Source organism: Octopus sinensis, linkage group LG3 (genome assembly GCF_006345805.1).
Source record: "Octopus sinensis linkage group LG3, ASM634580v1, whole genome shotgun sequence".
Classification (NCBI taxonomy): domain Eukaryota; kingdom Metazoa; phylum Mollusca; class Cephalopoda; order Octopoda; family Octopodidae; genus Octopus; species Octopus sinensis.
In genome coordinates, this window is record NC_042999.1 from 137885758 (window position 1) to 137911898 (window position 26141).

The 26141-nt window shown below is 37.1% G+C and overlaps 3 protein-coding genes across 3 annotated transcripts in view; 2 read left to right on the top strand and 1 right to left on the bottom strand.

The window, feature by feature from the left end:
* LOC115209173 (protein Mpv17) overlaps positions 1 to 4692 on the top strand; it is a 29264-nt gene extending 24572 nt beyond the window's left edge. Inside the window, exons 5-7 of the mRNA XM_029777408.2 lie at positions 1901 to 1933; positions 4199 to 4251; positions 4512 to 4692. Coding sequence (XP_029633268.1) covers positions 1901 to 1933; positions 4199 to 4251; positions 4512 to 4605 — 180 coding nt within the window. The 3' untranslated portion in view covers positions 4606 to 4692. The remainder of the gene's footprint in view (positions 1 to 1900; positions 1934 to 4198; positions 4252 to 4511) is intronic.
* A 71-nt stretch (positions 4693 to 4763) lies between these two features.
* LOC115209172 (elongation factor 1-alpha) lies at positions 4764 to 7924 on the bottom strand. Its single transcript, XM_029777407.2, has 6 exons — positions 7817 to 7924; positions 6751 to 6923; positions 6382 to 6561; positions 5730 to 6263; positions 5470 to 5634; positions 4764 to 5363 (listed from the first exon to the last, which is right to left on the bottom strand). Exons 2-6 carry the CDS (start codon positions 6892 to 6894, stop codon positions 4995 to 4997), a joined length of 1392 nt encoding a protein of 463 aa, XP_029633267.1. The 5' UTR covers positions 6895 to 6923; positions 7817 to 7924; the 3' UTR covers positions 4764 to 4994.
* A 97-nt stretch (positions 7925 to 8021) lies between these two features.
* Positions 8022 to 25696, top strand: LOC115209174 (28S ribosomal protein S14, mitochondrial). The gene is made up of 3 exons (XM_029777409.1): positions 8022 to 8176; positions 21200 to 21394; positions 25434 to 25696. The coding sequence occupies exons 1-3, from the start codon at positions 8120 to 8122 to the stop codon at positions 25614 to 25616; spliced, it is 435 nt and encodes a 144-aa protein (XP_029633269.1). The 5' UTR covers positions 8022 to 8119; the 3' UTR covers positions 25617 to 25696.
* The last annotated feature ends 445 nt before the right edge of the window (positions 25697 to 26141 follow it).

The following is a 26141-nucleotide window of genomic DNA, read 5'->3' on the forward strand; positions in this document are numbered from 1 at the left end:
TTCATACACTGTACCAAAGGAAAGCTATGAACATGCTAGAGGTATATTAGAATCAGTACCCATTACATGCTGCAAAGTGATTGATGTTAAGAAAGGCATTCAACCATGCCAAAGCAGACATTAGAGTATGATACAGTCCTTGGACACATCAGATCCTGTCAAGCCATCTTATGAATGTTAAGTAATGATGATCATGGTACATGTGTGTTAGTATTAATGTTTGCTACGAGGGACGATCAATAAGTAATGCCCCTGACCCATTTGCAGTTGTTTGATCTAGCTGAAATTTTGCATGTGAAATCACTTTTATCTTTATAGATTAAGTGGGCAAATTACAGCTCTGAACTAATTGTGGTTTCTGATTTACAGGTGTTTGAACTGAGTCAAGTGTGAAATGGAGCCTGTTGAGTGTCGAGCAGTGATCCGGTTTTTGTATTTGAAAGGACGCACACCACAGGAGACTTTTGATAAAATGAAAGTAACTTATGGTAATGATGCCCCATCATATGACCTTGTAAAACGCTGGCATCGTGAATTCAAACATGGTCGGAACTCTGTGGAAACAGCTCCCAGATCTGGTTGCCCCCTTTCTGCCATTGATGAGGCATCTGTCCGTCAAGTTGAGGCTGCCATTTTGGAAGATCGACGCATAACTATTCGCCAAATAGCCTATGAGGTCAAGATTAGTACCGGGTCTGTGGAAACTATCATTCATGACCATTTGCATATGCAAAAGGTGTCTGCCAGATAGATTCCCAAGTTGCTCACACCTTTCCAGAAGCAAGAATGCGTTGAGTGCTCAAGGATGAATTTGGGGATGTGCCAAAATTTTTCAAAAGACTGATTACCCAGGATGAAACCTGGGTCCATCACTATGATCTAGAGACCAAAGCCCAGTCAATGCAGTGGAAGCACCGTGACTCACCCCCTCCAAAGAAGGCATGGGTGCAGCCCTCCGCTGGTAAGGTCATGCTCACAGTCTTCTGGGACCAGGACGGAATAGCAATGACAGGTTTCCTGGCAAAGGGTTTCACAATTACAGAGCCTATTATGCTTCACTTTTGAGGAAATTAAGAGAAGCTATCAAAATCAAGAGGCGGGGCAAGATCAGCAAAGGCATCCTCCTCCTGTAGGACAACGCTCCGGTCCACAACTCTAAGATCAGAAGCACAGGGGTGCGGCTATGAACCCCCATCCCAACTCTCCTGACCTTGCACTCTCTGATTTTCACCTCTTCCCAGCCATGAGGTTGTTTTTGAAAGGAAAGCGTTTCCCAGATGATACAGCCTTGATTTCTGAAGTCACGTCGTGGTTGGAGGACCAAGCTGGGGTCCTCTACAAAAACGGTCTCCAGAGCTGCATCAAAAGATGGGAGAAATGCGTAACTGTGTGGTTCCTATGTAAAAAAAGACTAATAACTGTGCCAAGTTTCGTTGCTCTACTGCTATGAGAAGTGAGTCAGGGGCATTACTTATTGAACGCCCCTCGTATGTCAGTTTATATAAAAACAATTTAACTGAAGGACCATTTAATAACTTTTAGTAGAGTACATGCTTGCCTTCAGTGTAATGAAACTTTGAAATCAGTCAACCTTTTCCTTATAGAAAATTATATATATACATACACACATGTATATCTGTGAGTGTAGTTGTATACATATATATTAGTGAAATGTGATTGACAAAGAAATAGTGGTGACTGGCAGGTGGCACAATCTGTCACTCTGGGGACAATCATCATCGTTTAGCATGGGTTGGACGGGGATACATCCAGCAAACTCAACATGGCTTTTTGTTTGATACATGAACCAGATTTCATAATGTATTACATTAAGGATTAATTGAATGTTAGAAAAAGTGTAATGCATTTACTTTTGACAATCCTCTCTATTCTATTACAGAATTTCAAACAGGTTTTAATGTCAAATTATCAAGTGAGTTTATTTTCCTTCTTTAAAATTGATTGTTGTAATACCTATAAAATATAAAGGGACCATTCCAACTTAAATAATTTAAGAGAAATAACATTAAGAAAGTGCTCTCGTAAATTTATGCATGTACTCCTGACACAAAAGCTGAAATTTTTATAAGCTTGAAAAAACACTAAGAAAATATGTATCTTACTAGTGATTACTAACCCACCTTTGGTTCTATTATAGAAATTCTTATTTTAAAATATCTTTCCATTATGTTCCAAAAGCCACTAATAAAAAGTTTATGAAATCCACCCCAAAACTTTTACTGCCCAGAAAGTGTTATGCTCATGTGTTCAGCAAGGTACCTTTAGTCTTTAAACCGGCCAAAATATTCTACCTATTTTATGTTCAAACTAGTCAGACAGTCATTCATAGCTACCTTATTGTGTCATTTTCAAAATAAGCAATCACATCATTGAAATCTCAAAGCCATGAAATGATGCAAGATTAATTTTATATGGTGTGAATACATAAGCTTTACATTTGACAGAATAATCTGAATGCTAAAGGGTTAAGGGTAGAACATCATTTGTAGTAGGACTTGTAGTGATAACAATAAAACCAATTATATCTCAAAAGCAAGGTCACTGCAAATATAAATGTCAATATTTGACAGAAAATGAAATTTTCTGATCTTATCCAGTATAAACATTAATAACAATTACCATATGCACATTATTTCTTAATCTCAACTCAATGGATTCATGATAGAATTAGATGGAAATATTCAATGCTGTGCTGCCATAAGCTTGAGGTAAATCCAGTTTCAGTTGACAATTAAACTAATTGCTGGTAGGGAACTGAATTTCATTATGCAACAATACAACTGAGTATATTAATGCTTTTAAGTCAATGCTGTGTCCCAGTGTTAGTGCAATTCGAATTTTTAAAGTTACTCTAGTGATTTAGTATAGAAATTGGAGCCAGCACTGAAAATTACATTTCATATAAATACAATGTAAACAACACAAGTGAAGATAGAAAAATAGGTGTATATGCATATTTCAATTCTTGTTAACACATTGCTTGAATAGCCACTAAAATTTGCATGACAATTGGATATACCAATTTTTAACATTCCTGGCAACTCGTATGTACATTAATTGCTGGTAGGGACACCTTAACACAGAGCATATTAGCATTAGGTTTATAAGTGAATACTGTGCCCTACCTGTAGAGATAACTTTAAAGTGATTGAATCACACAGGTAACTGAAAAATCTAGCTTTAGAAAGTAATTAAGACCATAATTTGAAAACAATTATGCTTCAGATTACTGAATTCTTTGCATTGCCAAATTTTTTTTTACATTTATAAAACCAAATTTCTTAAAGGCAGTGCTCCAGCATGACTGCAGTCAAATAGCTGAAGAGAATAGAACAGCTGCACTGTCAAAATATTTTTTGATGGGATTTATCTCCAATCAGTAGGAAAGAGTGTAAGTTATGGGTTAGATAGAATTCCTCATTTGAAGCTGTTTTTACATCCAAGACAACGGAGGACAAAAATAGAGCCAGTGTTAGATAAGATACTATTTTTTACATTAAGCTAGTAGGTAGGAGCAACTCTCAATATTTTACTCCATTTAGTTCAAGTATTTCAATGCCCAAGTGTAAATTAAAATTCCTTCATCAGGTACATCTTTACTAATTTCCAATTGGAAAATTCAGGATCTTTATATCTTGTCAATATACAATTATGCAGACAAGCTTGGAATTTTGTCAGCCATATTTTGATTGCACTAAGAACTACAAAAATCGTGCCTTCCAGTTTAGTCCAATGATCAAAATTGCATATTGACAAGATTCTCGTAGCAAAGGAATCCAAACTGAATATCTGAATTTATGGGTATAAAAAATTTGTTTATGTTAATGCAAGAAAACTGTACCAGTTCGTGTCTGAATAAAGATTTGTAACCCCTGCACGAATTCACTGCAGTGACAAAGCAAAAATAAAAAATTGGAATTGTGGTCAAAGTGCAAAAATCATTAGACATGTTACAAAAGCCTTCAAAACTTTACACAATACAAATATAAAAGCCCCACTGGTTACATGCAGTCAGTTATGAACCCACATTCCACTAACTGGCAAAATTACAAGTATGGGTCCAAGCATTGCTATGTGATGGGTTTCCTAAACCAACAATTCACTATTAGGCATATGCATGACAAAGTGAAAGAATGACTAATGTTTCTAACACCCTCAATTGAAATCAATCTTTCAGCTCTGGCCTGCTGTACAGCTATGCAACTTCTACTTCATACCCTTTCAGTATAGGTAAGTGATATTTCCAATGCACCTAATTTAAAGTACTGCATGCAGTAAAAGAAAAAATTTTTTCTAATGTAGCACATTAAAATTAAAACCTATCCACTTCTAATTCATTCACTATGAAACATTCTAAACTTGGATATTGCACCACTTTTACTCCATATCTGCCATATTTGTAAGGTAGCAAACGTCAAGATGTGAATTTTCACAACTGAGCTAATAATAATTTTATGACCTTTAATCTGAAAACCCTCTTCACACAACAGGATCCTGGTCGTGAACACTACAGCTGTTGGATGGAATACCTACTTAGCATTCAAAACGAAAGACACTGTTGAATCTAATGAATCCTGGTCGTGAATACTACAGCTGTTGGATGGAATACCTACTTAGCATTCAAGACGAAAGACTGTTGAATTTAATGAATAAAGCTAATATAGAAAAATACCACGGTTGTTAGTTTTCATTGAGCACCAAAAATCACAAGAAAAATGAAAATTCAAGACAAAAGCCAAATGTAGATTGAAATGGTTTTTTATTTCAGAATCCACTTACACAACAGATTTGAATCCATAGAAAATCCAGTCTTTCCGCCTGAATTCCTTACGATGTAATTTAGACCTAAGCAACCATATAGGCCATGAAAGCAAAAGCTGCAGGAGGTTATCTCTTAAATTGAGAAATACATTAAGAAACAGAGCTGATATACTTTCCCTCCCCTGAAAAACATAGCTAAGATTAGCTAAACTTCACTTCTTTTTGTCAGAAGCTTTGTTGACTTTCATAGCAGACTTGGTGACTTTACTTGTTGTATCAGCATGTTCAACACTTTTAATAACACCAACAGCAACAGTTTGCCTCATATCACGGACAGCAAATCTTCCTAGAGGTGGGAATTCATTGAAGGTCTCCACACACATAGGTTTAGTTGGCGTAAGTGTTACAATAGCTGCATCACCACTTTTGATGGCTTTTGGCGAATCTTCCAACTTTTTACCAGAACGTCTGTCAATTTTCTCCTTAAGCTCAGTAAATTTGCAAGCAATATGTGCAGTGTGACAATCCAATACTGGACTGTATCCAGCTCCAATTTGTCCAGGGTGGTTAATGACAATAACCTGTAAGGAGAATGATAAGTTACATGAGAGAATAGAATATACTCAGAGAAAAATTAAACACAATCACGTTCAACTTAAGACGAGCTCATAAATGCTTGTTACATACCTGGGCATCAAAGCACTTCGTTTCCTTAGGAGGGTCGTTCTTGCTGTCACCAGCCACATACCCACGACGAAGATCCTTTACAGATACGTTCTTAACGTTAAAACCAACGTTGTCTCCTGGGTTAGCTTCTGGAAGTGACTCGTGGTGCATCTCTACAGACTTCACCTAAGCAAAACATACAAATTAAATCAAATGTAAGTAAAATTCTATAAGCAACAAGTCCAAGCAAAAAATACAGTTAACAATAAAAATCAACTAACCTCAGTGGATACCATGGCAGGTGCAAATGTCACGACGGTACCAGGCTTCAAGACACCGGTCTCGACTCTGCCAACAGGGACGGTACCAATACCACCTATCTTGTAGACATCCTGCAGGGGCAATCTCAATGGTCTCTCCGTTGGTCTCTGCGGCGGAATAATAGAATCCAAGGCATTGAAGAGGGTATTGCCCTTGCAGTTACCCTCTTTCCTCTCAATTTCCCAGCCTTCGTACCAAGGCATGTTGGTACTTTTTTCCATCATGTTATCACCATGCCAGCCTGACACAGGCACAAATGCCACAGCTTTAGGGTTGTAGCCGATCTTTTTGATGTAATTGGATACTTCCTTCACGATTTCGAGAAAACGACTCTTGTCATACTCATGGGTATCCATTTTATTGACGGCAACAATCAACTGCTTCACACCAAGAGTGTAAGCCAGTAAAGCATGTTCACGTGTCTGACCGTTTTTGGAGATACCGGTTTCGAATTCACCTTTACCCGCAGCAACAACCAGCACAGCACAGTCAGCCTGAACAGAAAATACAAATAGAATAAGGTAGTAGTAGTAGCAGCAATAACGAAAAGGTATACAAAATGTAAATGCAAATAGAAAATAGTAATGAAAATATAAAAATAACGCGCATTACCTGCGAGGTACCGGTGATCATGTTTTTAATGAAATCTCTGTGGCCCGGCGCATCGATGATGGTAATACAGTACTTGTCGGTTTCAAATTTCCAGAGAGCAATATCAATGGTAATACCACGTTCTCTCTCGGCCTTTAGTTTATCCAACACCCAGGCATATTTGAAAGAACCTTTTCCCATCTGAAATAAAAGGAATTATTCAGTCCAAAGCAAAAACTTGTGGCAAAGTTAAGAGCTACTTATGTTTAAACAAATTTAAATATGGCGGCTGCGCCACGCAGGCTAAAATCTTACGTAGACAAAAAGGCAAATATTAAAATATGTAACAGCACAATTATGTTGGCAATGCGAAGAAAAGAAATTAAATACCTCCTGCGCCTCTTTCTCGAACTTTTCGATTACTCTTTTGTCGATACCGCCACATTTGTAAATTAAATGACCAGTGGTAGTGGATTTTCCGGAATCTACGTGTCCAATGACAACGATGTTAATATGTGTCTTTTCCTTAGGCATGATTGCGCTTTAGAAGTGAACAGATGAAACTAAAAAAGAAAAAAGTTGATACAATAGAATGGTTATAGAAACTACAAAATCCAAAATAAAGCAAGATAAACGACTATAACCTGAATTCAATTGCAAAATCTAGCGGTACTGTAGCTGTGAAACGTTCTCCCGGATGAAAATTAAACACTCGCTAATATCTAAGAACCGTTGTACTAGTACTATTCAACATTTTATAAAAAGTGTTATATGCACGGGAATGCAAGAGGAAACACGGAAATGCAAAAGCACTTTAATCAATAGACGTAATGACGGCAAATCACATATTAAGGAATCGGTGCTTTCAAAATGATACTAGAACCGTGATCATTGACAAATATATTCCATACCAAATACAAAAATGTTACACGAAGTGATTCAGACACCCGGTAAGGATAAGATTCTTTATATCTACGAAGTATAGGAAGAAACCACCACAGTAAGATATAGTTACATGCGCATTAACACTAACTTATACCACGTGGTCTATAGACATAGATGTGTATGTATGCGTAGCCATTTTTAGAACATTGAATATGCAGTCTTTTAAACATTCAAATATAGATTATCGACATAAAGACGAAATATACACATTTTCTAAATTATGTTGTGTAAATACAAGCGATACGGAATAATAATATAGAATAAATATGACAGCCGACCTTCCTAAATGGTGTACAATAATTTTTTTTTCTTCTTCATGAATAGTGTCTCTGCGATAATAGTTTTCCGTAATTACAAAAAAAATACTCGAAAATATACTTATCGACACGAAATATTTTGTCGGTAGATAGTAATATACCTGTAGTACAGGTGAAAAGTCATAGAAAATACGGATGGCATTAATTTACGCAGATTTTATGAGATAACTTTAAACATAATTTTTAGTACCTACCTCTGAGAGCCGATTGCAGTGAAAAGGGCTGAGTATGGAGATCACGTGATATATATACCACAAGGGGGAGGAACGTGGAATTGACGTCATAACTTTCCTTCCCATAATGTTAATTAATTTCCGGTAGGGAAATAAGAAGTTAATAAAATCATTTTTATAATTAAATTTAAAATCTATAGTCTTAATATTTAAAATTAAGTATTAAACATTTTTTGAAGCTATTATTTTTTTGTATTTGACTTGACAATTGAAAATTGTTTATCTACTGAAATTCTACATGGACTTTCTTTTCATGTATTCAAGATGGCATCTCTTAAAATTGGAATAAATTGTCTGTCTGCCAGAATTTGTGGTTATGGGGTAAGCAAAGTTTCGTAATAAAATATTTCCTACCTAATTTTAGTTTAAATATTTATTTCGATTGCTGAAGAAGTCGTTAAAATTTTGTAGTTTACCCTAAGCTTTTCTGAGGTTGCTGTTTGTAAAAAAAAAAACTTCTTGCTAATATTAAGGATAACCAAATACTTATTATCGGTGGTTTAGTGGACATTATGTTAAACCTGTTTAAATTTAACTCGCCGAAATCCTACTTTATTCATAAAAAAATATAACCTGTTCCACATTATTACAAAAAAGAAATATACTCGTAATTTTGTGAGTGATATATCATCCATCTAAATTAAAGGTTTATACTGTTAGCATAATTGCTCATAAATTAATGACCTTCAACAATAAATATCTAGGGTGTATTTCTTTTATTTTAAAGTTGATGTATTAACGATTAAAAAGACCAAAAGCTGCAATATAATTGTAGCAATGAGTTTATATTTATATACAACACTAATGACAGCAGGCCTTGTTATACTGGAAGGTTTCCTGTAATACTATAAGAACAAAATCTAGGACTATTAAATGTTTCATTTGCAATGATGCGTCTTTATTTTCATATCTAACACTTATTGAATTGTAAATAAATTTCCGGAGGTAATAAAAAAATTGTTGGAATTTATATTACACGATTACAAGAAATGTTTAATATATCCCCTAATCGGTCTAGTTATTCAGAATATTTCTTTGGGAAGTTGAGTCACCCACGTAGTTTCTTTTCAAACAAGTTATCAAACCTGGCCAATCCTTAAAAGATAATCTTTATATTGCAATTTACGTATTATGTGAAAACCTATAGCTTTATTGCCCAGCCAAACCAAATAAGCATAGTCAAAGACGTTCTAATTGTGACCAACCTGTCCTAATTTCGGACTATATAGGACGACATTATCTGTTGTGCTTCATTTTTTTTTTAGATAGTAGGGGTGTAATTTGGGGGTAAATTTGGTGCTATAAAGTCGAGTGACCACATTGAGGTTCTAAAATTGACACTATGCTTGGCTTCGTGAATTGCATGTGAATTTTTTTTCTAACAGTTACAAAAGCTTGGTTAACACTAACTTTCAGTCTAATTACCTTTTAGTCAGTTTTACTAATATTCTTCCCCTCTTGCTTGTGCTTAGATAATTCCTGGAGTTGTCTCTTCCATGACGCAATATTCTTAATTGTAGTTATTTATTCAGCCAATTCCTATTGTTGGTTCTTTTATTTCAAGTGTCCATCAGAATATAATATTCGTGTAATCTTTTCAAGTTTTATTGTACATACTTCGACAGCAAAAGACTAATGGATGCTATTAGTAATTTCTAAGTCCCAGTCTTAGGTGACGTGATAGTTCTAATAGTACTGATAATTAAAAAAGAATGTTTTTCAATATATATGACGAACGAGAGCTTTTAATATCACCGGCTGATGATTATTCTTCATTGAAGTTGAAGCTAATGTCTAATTTATGTCAACCATCTATTTTCTCATTTGGTATATAGAGACACATTTAATTTTTTTATTTAGTCCTTAATTTCTTAAGCCCAATGTGTTTAAATTCTCACTTCATATTGAACAGCTAACTTCCTCTCAACTTTAGTTTGGGTTTTTATGATTTTGCTGCCAAGAAATGTTCCATATTTTAGTCACCTTTCACTTGCAAACTGTTTCTTTTACGGAGAGGTAGTGGGGGGGGGGGGGTCAGGAGCAGTTCTTCAAGTTTCTACCTGTTATAAACTGTTTACCTTTACTGTTATATATTATTCGTGAAACTGTTGCTTGATTCTTATGGAATTTGAATTTTATAGAAATATCGAATCTAATATTTCTGAAAAACCGTTAATTTTTTTAGAAATTACAATCGAACATATTGATTTTCATACGCGACGTATGAATTAGTAGTATTAGTGTGATATATTTTAATTATGGTGAGTCCCAGACCCCTCCGTAAATATTTGAATATCTTTTTATTCTTTAAGTGAAATGTGTACTTTTGTTTTCTTGGAGACTTCATATCTGTAAAGTTTATTGAAGTTTTATTAACTGCATTTAGATAAAAATTGTGTTTGAAGGAAATTTCTCGCCGAATTAAGACGTCACTACTGAAGTCGTGTATGCTGAGTTTAATGCACCATTCATTTACCAAAGAACGTGGAACTCTCTTAACAGCTGTCATATATAGTTATTTTAGTTTAGAATTTTAGGTATTATTATTCTACATTTTATTGACTCATATCTTAATATAGTTTTATAAAATCCTTGCTCTGACAAATACCGAGCATTCGATTGAATTTCAAAATTTGGACGTTCTCAATCTTTTAATTCGTTAGTCTTCAAAAGTAACACATTCAAGGTTGCAGAACATTTCATTACAATTCTTTGGGAAATTAATAATTACATGTAAAGGACACATTAAACTGGAGTGTGTTTAGTAATTAAAGCAAACTTTTTGTGCATATCTATCTATTGCATACAACTCAGAAAGAATTATAACAGAGAAAATTTGGCTATTGTCTACATTTGGAATTCACCGGTTTGATATAATGGAATCAACTCTTATCACAAATTTGGTTCTCTGTTTGGCTTGTTACTTAATCTATAGTACTTACATCACGATAAAATGTGTTTGATTTTAAGCTAAATATATTCGACATTCTAGTCGAGCTTTAATTTAAATGACAGTTGTTTGAGGATCAAATCATTAGTTCTTTGGGTACTTATTTCCCTTTGTGGGATCCTTCACAAAGTATATTTTGCCAAGTAATTTGGGGGTCTGCAAAGATGTACTACTGTCATATCTAGGACAGTGCTGTTGCTACGCAGAGAAGTACAGTGACTATGACCCATTATAGGGCCTTTTAGACTTCTCGGAGGGAGAAAAGTTTCCTTCAAATTAGGGACCTGGCACAAATACTTATAGAATAGACTGCTAAAGGTACCCAAGGTGATATTAGACTGGGTGGTAGATTAAATGCCACTGTGGCATTTCAACATGAAGAGTTGGAGCAAATACTTGGACCGTATCCAAAGGAAAACAACCCGGTTGATGCTAATCAGCTGGGTTGCTTTTCTTCGCTTATAGTCTTGTTCCTCACCAACAAACTCCATTCTCAGGCTCACTTATGTGCTGTCTTCTTTCTTTACCACCCCATTGCAGTGATTTCTACAACATATTGTCCACCACATCTGCCACTACGCTTAGTCTTTCTCCCCAGGCCATCAACACCCTGAATCCCTCTTTGTCCTTTTTCTTCTTGCAGCTATCAGTTTGCAACTATTTGAGAATATTAACTCCTCTGATCTTACCGCATAGCTCCTTTCTTCAGACCACTAATTTTGTTTTACTTATAAGATGAAAAGTTGTAGTACTCCCTTTCTGATTATTGGCCAGTGTACTTGACATATGTCATCCACCAGACCCTCAAAACACAAATTGCTTAATCCTTTTTAATAATGCCCCACCCTTCAGTATCATAACTTTTGTCTCCTTGCTTTACTGTATAAAGATGGGTGGGAGGTGATGGTCAAATCAAAAGAAACCTGTCAATAAAAGAAGATAGATGGATACAAGAACAATACCATATAAAAATATTTGATAAGAAGTTTACATCTGAAATTTAGTAAAAGACTTGCTTGAATTATTTTGTGACAATCTGAAGAACAAAGTGTATTCTGACAGTGTAACACTGGGGGAATCATCATCATCGTCGTTTAACGTCCTCTTTCCATGCTGGCATGGGTTGGGTGGTTTGACTGAGGGGTGGCAAGCCAGAAGGCTGCACCAGGCTCCAATCTAATCTGGCAATGTTTCTACAGCTGGATGCCCTCCCTAACACCAACAACTCCGAGAGTATATTGGGTGCTTTTTACGTGCCACCGGCACGAGGGCCAGTTAGACAGTACTGGCATCGGCCACGCTCAAATGGTGCTTTTTACATGTCACCAGCACAAGAGCCAGTCAAGCGGCACTGACTACACTTGAATGGTGCTGGAGTCCCTGAAATTTGAAGACGCAGAAAATGTGACTGTATAGTCTCTAGGATCATATTTGTATGCAGGAAAATAATGTTACATTGTAATATATATATATGTAATGATAATAAATTTCGAGATACTTTTGCAATATGGTAAGTTAGTGGAGTTGATGTTTTAAATTACATGTTCTCTATAAATCAAAAAGATTTGAAAATCTTGCTAGTATGCCTTAGATCTCTCTCACACACACACATGGCAAAAAAGAGAAAATATAATCAAGATGGTGACAAGAATATATAGGTAGTGAGTAGATTGGATAACTTCTAAAAGAATTGGAAAATATTTCCAGAGATAATATCATCAAAATATTTTAAGATCTAAATGTGATGAATTATAATTGAAAAGGTTTCTTGCATATGCAAGGAATTGCTCCACTTTTACTCTGGTTGGTTGTTTGGAATTACAAACAGACCTAGGAATTATTGTGTCAATTGCATTGGTCTCAGCAATTTACCAATGCTAATTGGTCCAATAGAGTTGGTATGAAATGCTTTTAAGGTTAAAGGCAAATACCATATAGTAGAAGTAAGCTCTGAGTTGAACCCACTATCTGATTTCAGTTTTATTTGTAAGGTTTTCACATTGCTTACGAAATATTGTGCTTACACAAGAAATAATTTGTAAATATTGGCTCACTGTCACAAAAATAAGATGTGAAGTTAATTGAATCAATCCAAAAGGATGAAAGACAATGTTGACCTTTATCATGCTGGTATAAGTTAGACAGTTTCACTGGAGCTGCACCAGGTTCCAGTCTAATTTGGCATGGTTTCTATGGCTGGATGCCCTTCCTAATGCCAACCTCTCCAAGAGTGTAATGGGTCCTTTTGACACTGGCATCAGCCACAAGTACAGTTTCACTAGGCTTGATGAGTCTTCTCAATTGCCAAAGGTCTCAGTTACTTGTCATTGCTTCCATGAGGCTCAATCTTCGAAGGGATCTTTTTATGTAACACCAACATTGGCCATGACTACAGTTTCTCTTGGCTTGACAAGTCTTCCCAAGCACAGCATATCACCAAAGTCCTCAGTCACTTATCGCCTCTGTGAGGCCTAGTGTTCAAAGATTATGCTTGACCACCTCGTCCCATGTCTTCCTGGGTCTACCTCTTCCACAGGTTCCCTCCACAGTTAGAAATCAGCACATTTTTACATAGCTGTCCTTGTCCATGTGCATCACATGACCATACCAGCACAGTTGTCTCTCTTGCACACATCTGATGCCTGTTATGCCCAACTTTTCTCTCAAGACTCTCACACTGTTGTGCATGCACACTGATATTGCATACTAGCTTCATCACTTTCAAGCTTATGCATGTTTTTTGTGGTCACAGCTCATGTTTCACTGCTGTATAGCATGGCTGTTCACACAGGCATCATAATCTTTTCACTCTGAGGGAGAGGCCCTTTACCAACAAAGGTAGGAGCACTGAACTTTGCCCAGCCTATTCTTATTCTAGCAGGTATGCTCTTGGAGCATCCACCTCCACAACTGATTTGGTCACCTAGATAACAGAAGTTATCAGCTACCTTTAGCTTTTCCCCTGGCATTTGATGGAGTCTATTTTCTGTACATTTTTAGTGTTTATTGTACCTGCACACCTTCCACACAAAAACTATTTTCCTTGTTAACCTTCCTCTGATATTGCTGCACCTCTTATGTGTCCATAGCTTACACCAGGTACATCTTATGGAGTTTCTACCTATGCTTTTTCTACAGATTGAGCTGGGCCATCTACCTGAAGGAATTTGTGATTTGTCAGCTTTCTGACTTACTAAGACTTTAACTTTTGCTAGAATAACCCTAAGGCTCTTTGATTCCAGACCTTGCTTCCGTACCTGAAATTTCTTCTCAAGTTCTGGAAGTGAGTTGCTGTAAAAATAAAACTCTCTCACATTTAAATATAAAATAGTTCATCAGTTTTGAAGACCGTTAAAATGTAGTAAATAATCTTAAAAGCAACTTTTGCATGTAAGAGTTTTTAAAATGGCTACTGTTTCAGTCCTTGGGGAACCCGCTGACAAGCTTGCAAACTGAAGCAAGCTTTGTCCATAGACACAATTTTATAAATGTGGTATATATAGTAAAGTTTGAATTCTTGATATAATATAAACAGTTCAGTAGAATTATTTTACCTCACTCTCATATCATTTTTAAGAATGGGTATTTTTTTCTCACTAGGACCCTTTCTTTTACTATTGTTGTATGGTAAACAGTTATAATCATCCAACAGCATGACACAACATTGAACTTGAACAGCCTTACAACAATTTGTCTCTGGTTTTTTTTTTCTTTTTTTTTTTTCTTCTAAGTGGCACAAAGCTGAATTGTTTCCATTTAACAAAACTTAAGTCTAATCTGTGAAAGGAACAAGAATATGACTAAATTGTCATCAGTGTAATACTGGCACTTATTTTATTAATTACCAAAAGACTAAAGGTTAAATTTGAACTTGGAATTGAGAGAAATACAGTTAAACACTGTAATACATTTAGTTCAGTTCTAAGCTTATACCACTTATATCCTTTGACGCCTTTTCACCTGTCACTCTTATACTCATCATATATCCACACTATCTCAGTCTTCTCTTGCACACTGCGACTGATTCCTTTGGTGCCCAGTTTTGTTTTTAGTACACCTGTGATCCATTCAAACTTATCATATTACACATCATTTTGCTGCACATGCTCTTGTCTCATTATCATGCAGCATTGACACAAGTATTCTATGATCTGCATTTCATTCAGTACCAGTGGTAATATTTCTCTTAAATTTTTCCACTCAGTTTTACTCTGGCTACTATGCTTTCACCACCACTGCTGACGAGTGATTGCCTAAAAAATTCCTGATTAAGACTCTTAGATTGGACTTTACATATTTCACCTTACAGACCATGTCATTTAAGTTCCAGCTACATGGAAAAACAGTGTACGGTATGTTCATCTCAAGCATGATAACATTGGAAAATGTATTCTAAACTAATAATGATTGGAAAGGTAACAATGACAGCTTTCATAAACCCACAAAAGGCTGCTGGCTTTTGACTTACAATTGATAGCTACTAATGGATGAGCATACTATTGCTAAGCTGTTAAAAGGAACCCCAGGTCTGTTATGTGCATGTGACATTTTCAAAATTTCAGAAAACACCAAAATCAATACATGGGCATATCATATTTTTCCATTTTCATTTTCATAAAAAGAATCTTTTCTGTGATATCTGAAATTTTAGGGATATACTACAATGCTCTTCCATCTATCTGGTAGACTTGCAAGGCCCCTCTTCCAAAATCCAATTGCTGGTGATGACAAATACTCCTCCAGTACTGTTCTGACCTCATCTAAAGAATTCATATTTTTTTCTGTCCAAATGATATTGAAAACTGCTGAATAAATGATAATCAGATGAGGCAATGTCGGGTGAATATAGTGGGTGGGGCATCGTTTCCCATTCAGACTGCTCCAGCCTTTGGAATGTCACCCTCGCGGTATGTGATCGAGCATCATCCTGATGGAAGAACACCTTTCATCTTGAAACCAAAGATGGTTGTTTTTCTTCTAGTGCTGGTGTCGATGAATGGTTGAATGACTAAATCCAAGCTTCTCTGCTAGTTTCTGAACAGTTACGAGGGGATTTTGTTCCACCAGGACATATAGGACATCCTCGACTAGCTCTACATATCTTCTAGGATGAGGCTCGCCTCCTAGGCTGTAGTGTCTGGCTTGGGATTTCTAGAACCACCGTTGACACTGGTTCATGCTTATTGTCTGATCCCCATATACTGTATTAATATTCCTCACACTTTCCATTGTGTTGTTGCCTTATTGAACTCATAAAGCTGAATATGCTCCTTTGTCACTTACATTATAGCTTTGAAAAAATAACTGTTAAAATTGAACTGCACTCTTCAAAACTTGCACTGAGAATAAATTGATTTTTTTAATTTCCCACAAGGGGACAACATAGAAAGGACAACACAATCTGATTTGGGGTCAGATGAATGAATGGTTATAACATAAATATGGGGCTGAAAATTCACAAAATAAGAAAATATTAAGAAATCGAATGCTAGGACAGACTGGAAGACATTACGGATGGAATGGGGAGGCAGGTTTAATTTGGACCCCACGAGCCCCACCTCGCCACTGATACCTGAGATACATCCTGTGTCGCATTCATGAGGTTACATTCACAAGCAACATCTGTGCTACATTCTTCCATCGATTTTCAAACATTTTCTCTCTAGCCCTATTTTCCTTTTAAGGTAAAAAGATGAAGTAATTCACCAATTCAGGGGCAGAGATGAAGGTGCCTGACTTTAACCCTTTCAGCCTTGTCTTCCAAATCACCTCTCTCACAATTGCTACTACAATGAGAAAACAATTTTTACCTTCTTGCGAAAGGAAATCAGGCGGGTCAATTTTTACTTTAGACTCAGTCGATATTTGTACTCTTCTTGCACTTGACAATGGTTGTTCAGCATAAACCCACACGTTTGACACCTCAGAACAATAGCATTCAGGATGGTTTCCCTATCTCACTCACATCTTGGACAGGCCAAAGGGCCGTGGCCACCATGCCTTGTGAGCTTGTCCCGAACAGGTAAGGCTCCTCAGTAACACTGCCATGCCAGAGACTTCTGAAAGTTGTCCATGGTCTTCAGAACAAACTGGCCAGCTTATTATCGTCAAGACCTAGGGTTTCCCCTAAGGTATCATCACATTCTGCCTCTACCAGCCCTCTATAAAAGAATGCGGTGGAACCTCCACTGCAGGCATTGCCCAAGTGACGGAATAGCAGGAGAGCCTTGCGACACTCCATAAACCATGTACCCATCTTCAATAGAACCAGGTTTCCCAATCACCAAGACTGGTGAATTTGGGAAACGTTTCGCCAGCGGGAACCACACCCGTTCACCATCCATGTAGAGCCACAGATGCCTCAACCTCAGTACATCAACAGCCAAGGCATCCCTAGCCCACCCATTAACAGTTGTTGGCAGTAAATAGAGCGTCTCACAAGTGGTTTCAAGCCCTTCCACAAGAAGTGGAAGTGCTGTCTTTCCAGCTTGATCAACCACAAATCAGGGCAAGGAACGACAAGTGGTAAGTGATGACCTATGCGATGAACACATTGGCTACCTCTGCCCTCCCTTTCAGGGATAGCCACCGCCAAGACCAGGTCTTGATTATGTGGATCACCCTGCTTGATACCTTGGCCCAGTTCTTTATTTGGAGGTCTGCTCCGAACAAAACTCCTAGCAACTTAATCGGACCCTCCATCCAACATCCCACAACACTGTCAGGAGGCATCAACTTACCTCTCCAGGTGCCAAGCTGCAAGCCAACTGACTTTTCACAATTAACTTTTGCTCTTGCCACTGTCTCGTAAACCTTAATGGCTTTGCCTACCCTCTGTAGGTGATCCATTTCGGTTACGATGATGGAGATGTCATCCATGTAAGCTGAAACTGACTTTCCACAACCTGGCTGTCTCGAGATGCCGCTCAATTTTCGCAGTAATGGCTTGAGCCATTGTGGGGAGAGCGGACACCCTTGATGAACCAAGCATTTTGATGTTGAATGGCTTCTTGTCGAAGCCATTCACCCGAATTACCAAGTCGATGTTGTCATAAACCTGAATGAGCCACTTGAGGAAGCCAAGACCCAGGCCGAACTATGCCAAAACGGACACCAGGCAGCGATGGTCAACCCTATCAAATGCCTTTGATTGGTCTAAATGGACCAGTGCCCCACCCTTGCCAGAATCCCTATTAAACCCCTCTAAAGTGTACCGTATAAGATGGAGATTATCCTGGATGGTTCTGCCGGGAACGGCACATGTCTGTGCCTCCCTGATCAGACCATCTGCAACACACCCATTTTTTCGATACCACTTTGGCCAAAATCTTCAACTCTGCTAAACGCAGAGTGATGGGCTGAAAATTATCAATGGAATCCCCCTTGTCCGGGTCCTTTCTGCCAAGCATCACCACTCTCCGGTGCACAGATCTGGGAATAAACCCGTTCTGCTGCCAGTTCACATATACATCCGCCAGCCGGTGCCCGAACAAGTCTGGCATATTCTTATACAACTCATAGGGTAGACCATCCAGTCCTGGCGCCTTACCCATGCCGCAGTCTGCCATAGCCTCAATTACTTCCTCAGGCGTGACCGGCTCTTCGCAGTACTCTGCGTCCTGCCCTGATAGGCACGGAAGTCTGTTAGGTCCCTCCTACTATCTGGTCTGATGCCCCATCGAAAAGCTGGGCATAGTGTTCCTGAAAAGCCTCACACATCTCAGGCTCATCTATCAATTTACTTAGTTGGTTCATCAAAGATCGGATTGTGGCATCATTACCATGTTGGGCCTCCACCACTTGGGCCCATCCTGTGGCCTTGATTCCCTCACAACCCACTGCACGAAGCCTATCCCTGACAATGCAACCCATGTGTTTGGCTTCAGGGTGCTGGTTTAATGCCAGTCTCTTGGCCTTCACCTGATCTGCAGAGCCAATTTCATTGCTTCTTCTAAATCCTTAACTAAAGCTGATTCCCTCCTAGCCTCTCTAGCCACTAAACCTATGCTATATCTAACAGACTCAAATTTAATGGCTCACTTGAGGGCATACCACCATTTATTATTAATAATGGAACCGGTTAATGCCCTCTGAATCAACAACTTAATCCAGTCTTTATACTCCTTAATCGCCAAGAGGGACGTATTAAGTTTCCAGTAGCCAGGACCTCTATTATATAGCTTATCTATGTCAAGCTTACAGGTGACCATTTTATGATCACTGTAGCTGACTGGGTAAAACTGTGGGCACCTAGCTATATTTCTATCTGCTTTTCTAATTAATGCTCTATAACCTGGAAGATCCGTTGCTGCTTGACCATGTCCACAATGGAGCAATCGGAAATTCCAGCCTATATGGATCTGCCAGCTAAAAGCGGCTTAGCAGTTCCTGGAAGCAAGAATTATCTTTTCTATCTGTACACAAGCCAACATAATCTACGTGTGCGTCGCAAATTGTGTTATAGTCTCTTAGCACAATTAAAGAATGTGATGTACCAAGAAACTTCTCCAGATTCCGAAAATATTCTCTTTGTCCAGTTGTTGTGGGTGCATAAATTGCAACAAGTCTGATAATCTTACCATGGCTGAACGTCAAATCCATGATGACCAGCCTATATTCTGGATCTGAAAAAATTAACTTTTTCTCAGAACCCCGGTTTCTTTTAAATAGGACCAACACCCCACTTCTGCTAGGACAGCCCAGAGAGGAAAAACTCTTGTAACCATCCAACAGCGGGAGCAGATCTCTTGGCCCCCTTAACTGGGTTTCTGTAGCAACAATAACATCCAAATTATGCGACCTGATGTCATTAAGGAAGTGACCTTGCTTCCAGCTTGACACCAGGCTACGCACATTTATACAACCTACATGAATGTTTGACATGACTCAGTGGTTCGAAGGGGATTCACCTTCTTCCTCTTTTTCTTTCTCTCATGGGTTTTTTTTTTTACATAGGCCCTCGTAGATATATGGAGAGAAGTCCATCCTGAAAGGGCCCACATCATGAAAAAATTTGGACTTAATACTTCCGGCCTATCCTGTAGATGAGAAAGTCTTTTGATGACATTTTTCTACCTGTTTGGCAGATGAAATAGCTGCCAAACAGTTAATCAGTCTATTATTTGATCCCTTGATGGCCATGTAATTAATGTCCTTTTCTTTTTCATTTTTCTCTCTTTCTTTCAGTTTGGTAAGGGCAGTCTGTGTCTTTTTTCTTCTGTTTTTAAAAACAGTCGACCACCCCTCCTTTTTCTTTACCATTGCACTCTTTCTCTGATTTTGATGGTAGTGGTGTTGTCTCTGCTGATGTAGATGACACCCCACTGTTGCTGTTCCTCCTTCCTTTTCTTTCTGCAATTTTTTTGCGGATTGATATTCGGACCTTATATGGCCCTTTAACCCGCAGTTAAAATATCTTGGCTTCCTGCCTTTTATGAAGATGATCAGTCTCTCTTCACTGATATTTATTATCTCTGAAATTTCTTCCAGCACAGGGACCTCTGCCTGAATCAACATGTTCAAGCATTGTCCCTTCCAATTCACTTCCTCCACCACTGTGGCCTGGAGAATGGTGATGTCTTCTTCCTGGTTCATTATTATGGCTGCCACTAGCCAGGCAGCATCTACTTCCTGAAGAATATTTGTAATTTTTATTTTCAATGTTCTTCCCATATATATGGGAAGAACATTGCAAGTTGATGCAGGTAGTTTATCCTGTCCCCCTCCAGCTTTTAGTTCATGCAATTGAAAAAAACCACATTATTTATGGGATGACCCAATATTTAAATGCATCAAATAACATTTTGTTTCTAGAAACATATCTTTCAAAAATTAGGGTCAAACAGTTTGACAAGAGCTGCTCCAGACTTCTGCATCTGATTTGGCACAGTTTTTACAGCTGGATGCCCTTCTTAATACCAACCATCTAGCAGAGTGGACAGTGCTTTTTACGTGGCACAAACACAGGCGAGGTCAGTTTTGGCATGGTTTTTAGGGCTGGTGCCCTTCCAAATGCCAACCACTTTACAGTGTGTATTGGATGCTTTTTGCATGACACCAATGCTGGCAGGGTCACCAAGTAACTTGCAAGACAAAGATCTTTTGAGAGGAGAGGGGACATTAGAGGAGTTGATCTTGTATCAGACTTGTATTTATTCCACCTGAGTTACACAGCCACTCCTTTATCATTCTCAACATTAGAAATGATCAAGGGAAAAAAGAACTCCAAAACTAGTCTAAGGTGAACCTGAACCATTGTAGTTCAGAAACCACTACAAAAGCCTGCCATATATTTTGTCTCTTCATCATAAGTTGGTAATACTTTGGTGTTTTTACTTCACATTTTTGTATTGTTTTTGTTATTAGTAAACTTAAAAAATTTATTTATTCTCTAGCTTTCTTCAAAGTTGACCATGCCTGTTTTGACATCAACAGAGAAGCCATTATTTTCACAACCTGTTCGATTTAGATTTGCAAATTGGCAAATGTTAAAGGATTATAAAAAAAGACAGACAATCAAAGAACAGTATACAGAGCGTTTAAGAATCAATGCCATACGTAAAAATACAATACTACCTAAAGAGTTAAGAGTAAGTATATACAGTATTTCATTTTTAAAAGATTACTCATTTATGTGTGTTCGTCTTAGTTTGCTATTAGTGTATTGTTAATGCAGAGTCTACTAACCTACTCTGCCATGAAGAAAGTAAATGGAACCTTGTTGCTAGACTGATTAAGCCAATCTCACTAATAATATTTCATCTAAAGACATCATAAAATAAACCAGTGTTTGAACTCAAGACAAGGGCACAGTACCTTAACTTCTCAGTTTCTGTGCCTTTATTGAATGTAATATTTAAGATAGTTAAATCTAAGGCTAAGTTAGTACAACCTGTACTTATGTATTTTATAAATGCTTGCACATTATGAAATTTGTTAGTTACAAAATTTAAGGTACACTAATGTCTTGTGCACAAAAGCATTATGTTTATATGGTCAGTTTTAAGAAAAGGGATGGAAAAGTCACTTACTCCAGAAATTATTTCAGCTACTATAGAAGACATATTTGAAAAATATTTTTTACAAACATGTGCATCTGGGGGTGAAAGCCTTACAATAGACTCATTGATATAAGATATTGCTTTATGTACTCATAGTATAAGGCTTTAGTTTATAATCTGCTAGTTTCTTTGTCCTGTGGCTTTTTTTAATGTTTATTTTTTAAAAAACTAAAACTACTTTTACTACAACATGGAATGGATTTTTTTTTAATAGTTTAATCTCAAGGAAGGAAAACTAGCAAGATAACTGCAGGCTGATAGTTGCAGGAAAATATAAGCAAAGAGGAAATTTCAGAGGATTGATGTTTTGATGAGAAAGGATTTGATAATTTAGTGCTGGGCCTGGCAAAAGAGTCACAATATAGGTGACAAGATGATTCAGTGAAAGTACATCTGCTATGAGTAGCACATTTGTAAACCATAAAAGCTTAACCCTCTAGAATTTAAACCAATTATATCTGGCCCAAATATTCTACCCGTTTTATGTTCAAAATGGCCAGATCCAGCCTGTCACACCTACCATACAATATCATTCTGAAAATAAGTATTACATAATCAAAATCTTGAAGCTATGAGATAATGCATAATTAATTCAAAAATATGTGGATAAATAAGCATTACATTTGACAATAATCTGAATGCTAAAGACTTGTTTAGGCTTAGACTGTTGGGACAGAACTGAAAACATTGAGCTTCACTGATGAGATACATAGATAGATGCACCCAACTTATGCTAGTATGGAAAACAGACTTAGAAGTGATGATGAACTTAATTTACCTTTTAGAAATAAAACAATGCTAAAGCACACTGCAAGTTTCAATTATATATTAACAATGAAATTTATCTCATAGCAGTTATACTTTTGAAAAGGTATGAATATAAATGAATTAGTTGACACAAATACATTAACAGAAGTAAATAGGAGATGGACATTTTTCAAGTGTAATTACTTATAAGAGCCTTTGTCTGAACAATTCATGATCAAGGTATGGCTGATTAATAAGGTAAAAAGAGCAAACACAAAATTTGAATATTTATCCAATTATTTTCTGTCTTTAGCTCTGTCTTTTATAAGGTGTATTGATTTTCTTCTTTATTTGAAATTGATATCATTAGTTGTATGTAAACATTATTTTCAAATGATTGAGTGCTATGGGTTTTCTACACTACTAATTTCTGCTGGATGAAACTATAAGAAAACATTTGCAACCAAATCATTAATGCATAATGAAAATTTTGCCAATAAGGAAGTCCTGTAGGAATGTTGAGGAATCATTTAACTTGAATAGCCTAGTGGGATTGGAAGGGAAAGATGGCATAACAGCTAGTACAGATAATACCTGAACCATGATATACTGATTTTTATTCTATAACAGTTAAGAGAGGTAGGCACAAACTTTTTGTCAATTTTTTCTAATATGTTTGTGTTCACTGGGTTGTCAAATTTCTAGGTTAATCATAAAATCTTCAAATCTGAGCATGAAGGCACCTAAAAAAATCTGAGAATAGACTGACACTTGGTAGTATCTTAATTTTGAGCACAACTTGGACACTACATGCTCCGTGTATTCAACAAATTTTTGATAATTATTCAAACTTATTGAACTGACTTATTGTGCAGTTACAAATGTATGCTGATGTTTACATGGTATAATTAGATAACAAGCTCAAATCTAAAAAGTTTTGTATGATTTACAGAATGAAGATATATTTGGGAACCTCTATGATGACATTGTGCAGAAAGCAGTCATCATTTCATATCAGAACAGAAGTGGTAGTACTTGTAAAACTCTCAGATGAATTGGAATTAAGGAAGGTACATTTCTTTTAACAGCCTTCAGCATCATAGATGTGTATTTTGAAGCCAAAACTGCAATATTCTCTTCTGTAGATCAATGCTTTGATAAAATTACTAGGTATTTTTCAAGGCTAAAGACATTGCTTCTAAAGCAAGGAGAACATCTCAGAAATCAATTTTATTAAGGAAAGACAGTTTCAATGAGAGTGATATTCTTTGACAGCGTAAAGTCTGGCATGCCTTCTTATCAGAGACTTGTACAATTTGACAATTTTTACTGGTAGACCTTGCAACTCTTTGGTCTAGAAAGACAAGGGAGGTTAAATTCTCTGGCTGTATTTTAATATGATAAAGAATGAACAAATAAAATAAATTTGATTGGAGTTAATGCAGAATTTGCTTCCTGAAATAAGAATAGGCAAAAGAACTTTTGCAGATTCTGTTAAGTTGGATGGTAAACTGAATTAATGATAATAATGTTTTGTAATTGTAACTGCTTTTCCCATTAGAATGGCAAATTGATATTTTACTCCATATGTTTTAAATATTAACACCTGTGATTCTGTTGTAGAAGCTTGCTTCCCAACCATATGGTTTTGGGTTCAGCCCCACTACACCACCTTGAGCCAGTGTCATCTATAACTCCTGGCCAACTAAAACCTTGAGAATGGATTTAGTAGATGGAAACTGAAAGAAGCACATGATAATTATAAATGAGTGCTACCATCATACATGTCTTGTTATTCATTTCCAATCTTTCATGAAAAACATATCTAGCCATGGGGAAGTATTACCTTGCTTAGAAACAGGTGAGTGTTGGTGACAGGAAGGACATCAAGTTGTAGAAAATCTGTTTAACCCAAGTATGGAAAAGTGAACATTTTCCATACTGGCATTTATTGAAGCTGGATGCCCTCCCCGTTACCATCACTTACCTGTTTCTAAATAAGGTGGTATTTCCCTAAAGGCATGTTTTTTTTTACAAACGATGCCATGTCAAGAAAAGACATGCACATATATATATATATTTATATAAATAAACTGCGCTTGCGAAGACCTGTTGAGTCAAATGAGGTCATTGTCGTGGCTGATGACAGTTCTGCTTGATTGGCACTCATGCCAGTGGCATATGAAAAGCACCATTCAAGCGTGGTTGATGCCAGTGCCGGTGGCATGTAAAAAGCACCTTTTGAGCATGGTCACCTGGCTGGCACATGAAAAACACCATTCGAGCATGGTCAGTGCCAGTGCTGGCTGACTGGTCCCATGCCAGTGGCCTGTAAAAAGCAACATTTAAGTGTGGTTGATGCCAGTGGCATGTAAAAAGCACCCATTACACTCTTGGGGTGGTTGGCATTAGGAAGGGCATTCAGCTGTAGAAACTTTGCCAGATCAGAGTGGAGCCTGGTGCAGCCTTCTGGCTTACCAGCCCTCAGTCAAACTGTCCAACCCATGCCAGCATGGAAAGTAGATGTTAAACAACGATGATGATGATGTGACAAGCTTCTTTCAGTTTGTCTCAAATCCTTTCAGAAGGCTTTGATTGACCCAGAGCTTTAGTAGAGGACACTTGTCTGAAGTGCTGCACAGTGAGGTTGAACCTGAAGCTATGTGGTTGGGAAGCAAACTTGATAACCATACAGAGAAATAAACCATGTAGGTAGAAGTAAAAGACATTATCAGTGGCTTGGAAAATTATTACTACACTAATATCTTTTAAGTGTTTGTATAAAATATTTTCTTCATTTGATTATTTTCTAAATTCATAGGAAGTTGCTGATGAAGAAGTAGCTGCTCTTCCAAGGAACAGTTCAATAGTGAGAATTCGTCAACGTTGTGTTTTAACTTCCAGACCAAGAGGTGTTCTAAGACGGTGGCGTCTAAGTCGCATTATGTGGCGTCATTTAGCTGATTACAACCAACTTTCTGGTATCACTAGAGCTTGTTGGTAATATGTGTGTGTGTGTGTAATGCTTTTGTATTCTTTTTTCATACAAAATCCCTTATATTTAATAAATTATTTAAAATAATTTCTTTATTGTTTATTTTTCTGTTTTTAAATAAAATCCTTAATTTAAACTCGCTCTAAATTTCAAGTGCTTTTTATGAGGTTGGCAACTAAGTTCCCGCGGTTTTTAAAAATTTAAATTGTTTAAAAGGTTTAATAAAAAATAACAACTAATTAATCAATAATGTATTCACCCTTGTTGTTTGCAACTTCTTCCCAAAGTTCAACAAGATTTTCAATACCTTGTTGGGAGAAATCATCCGATTTCGACTTGAAAATTTGATCCAACCAAGCTCTCAATTCTGCATCAGTATTGAACGAAACTCTATGCATAGCATTTGAAAGAGATCGAAAGAGGTGGAAATCGATTGGTGCCAAATCAAGAGAGTACAGCAGGTGTGACAGCACTTCCCAGCCATGCGTTTGAATGGCTTCCTTAGTCATATTGGCGATATGAGGGCGGGCATTG

Bases quoted from the DNA above. Each gene is read 5' to 3' on its own strand.
- LOC115209172 (XM_029777407.2), bottom strand. From the start codon at position 6,894: ATGCCTAAGGAAAAGACACATATTAACATCGTTGTCATTGGACACGTA. The intron at 6,264-6,381 runs GTAATGCGCGTT...TTTTCTGTTCAG, and splicing joins TGATCACCGGTACCTCGCAG to GCTGACTGTGCTGTGCTGGT. The intron at 5,364-5,469 runs GTATGTAACAAG...TTCTCCTTACAG, and splicing joins CGAAGTGCTTTGATGCCCAG to GTTATTGTCATTAACCACCC.
- LOC115209174 (XM_029777409.1), top strand. From the start codon at position 8,120: ATGGCATCTCTTAAAATTGGAATAAATTGTCTGTCTGCCAGAATTTGT. The intron at 8,177-21,199 runs GTAAGCAAAGTT...TTTATTCTCTAG, and splicing joins CCAGAATTTGTGGTTATGGG to CTTTCTTCAAAGTTGACCAT. The intron at 21,395-25,433 runs GTAAGTATATAC...CTAAATTCATAG, and splicing joins TACTACCTAAAGAGTTAAGA to GAAGTTGCTGATGAAGAAGT.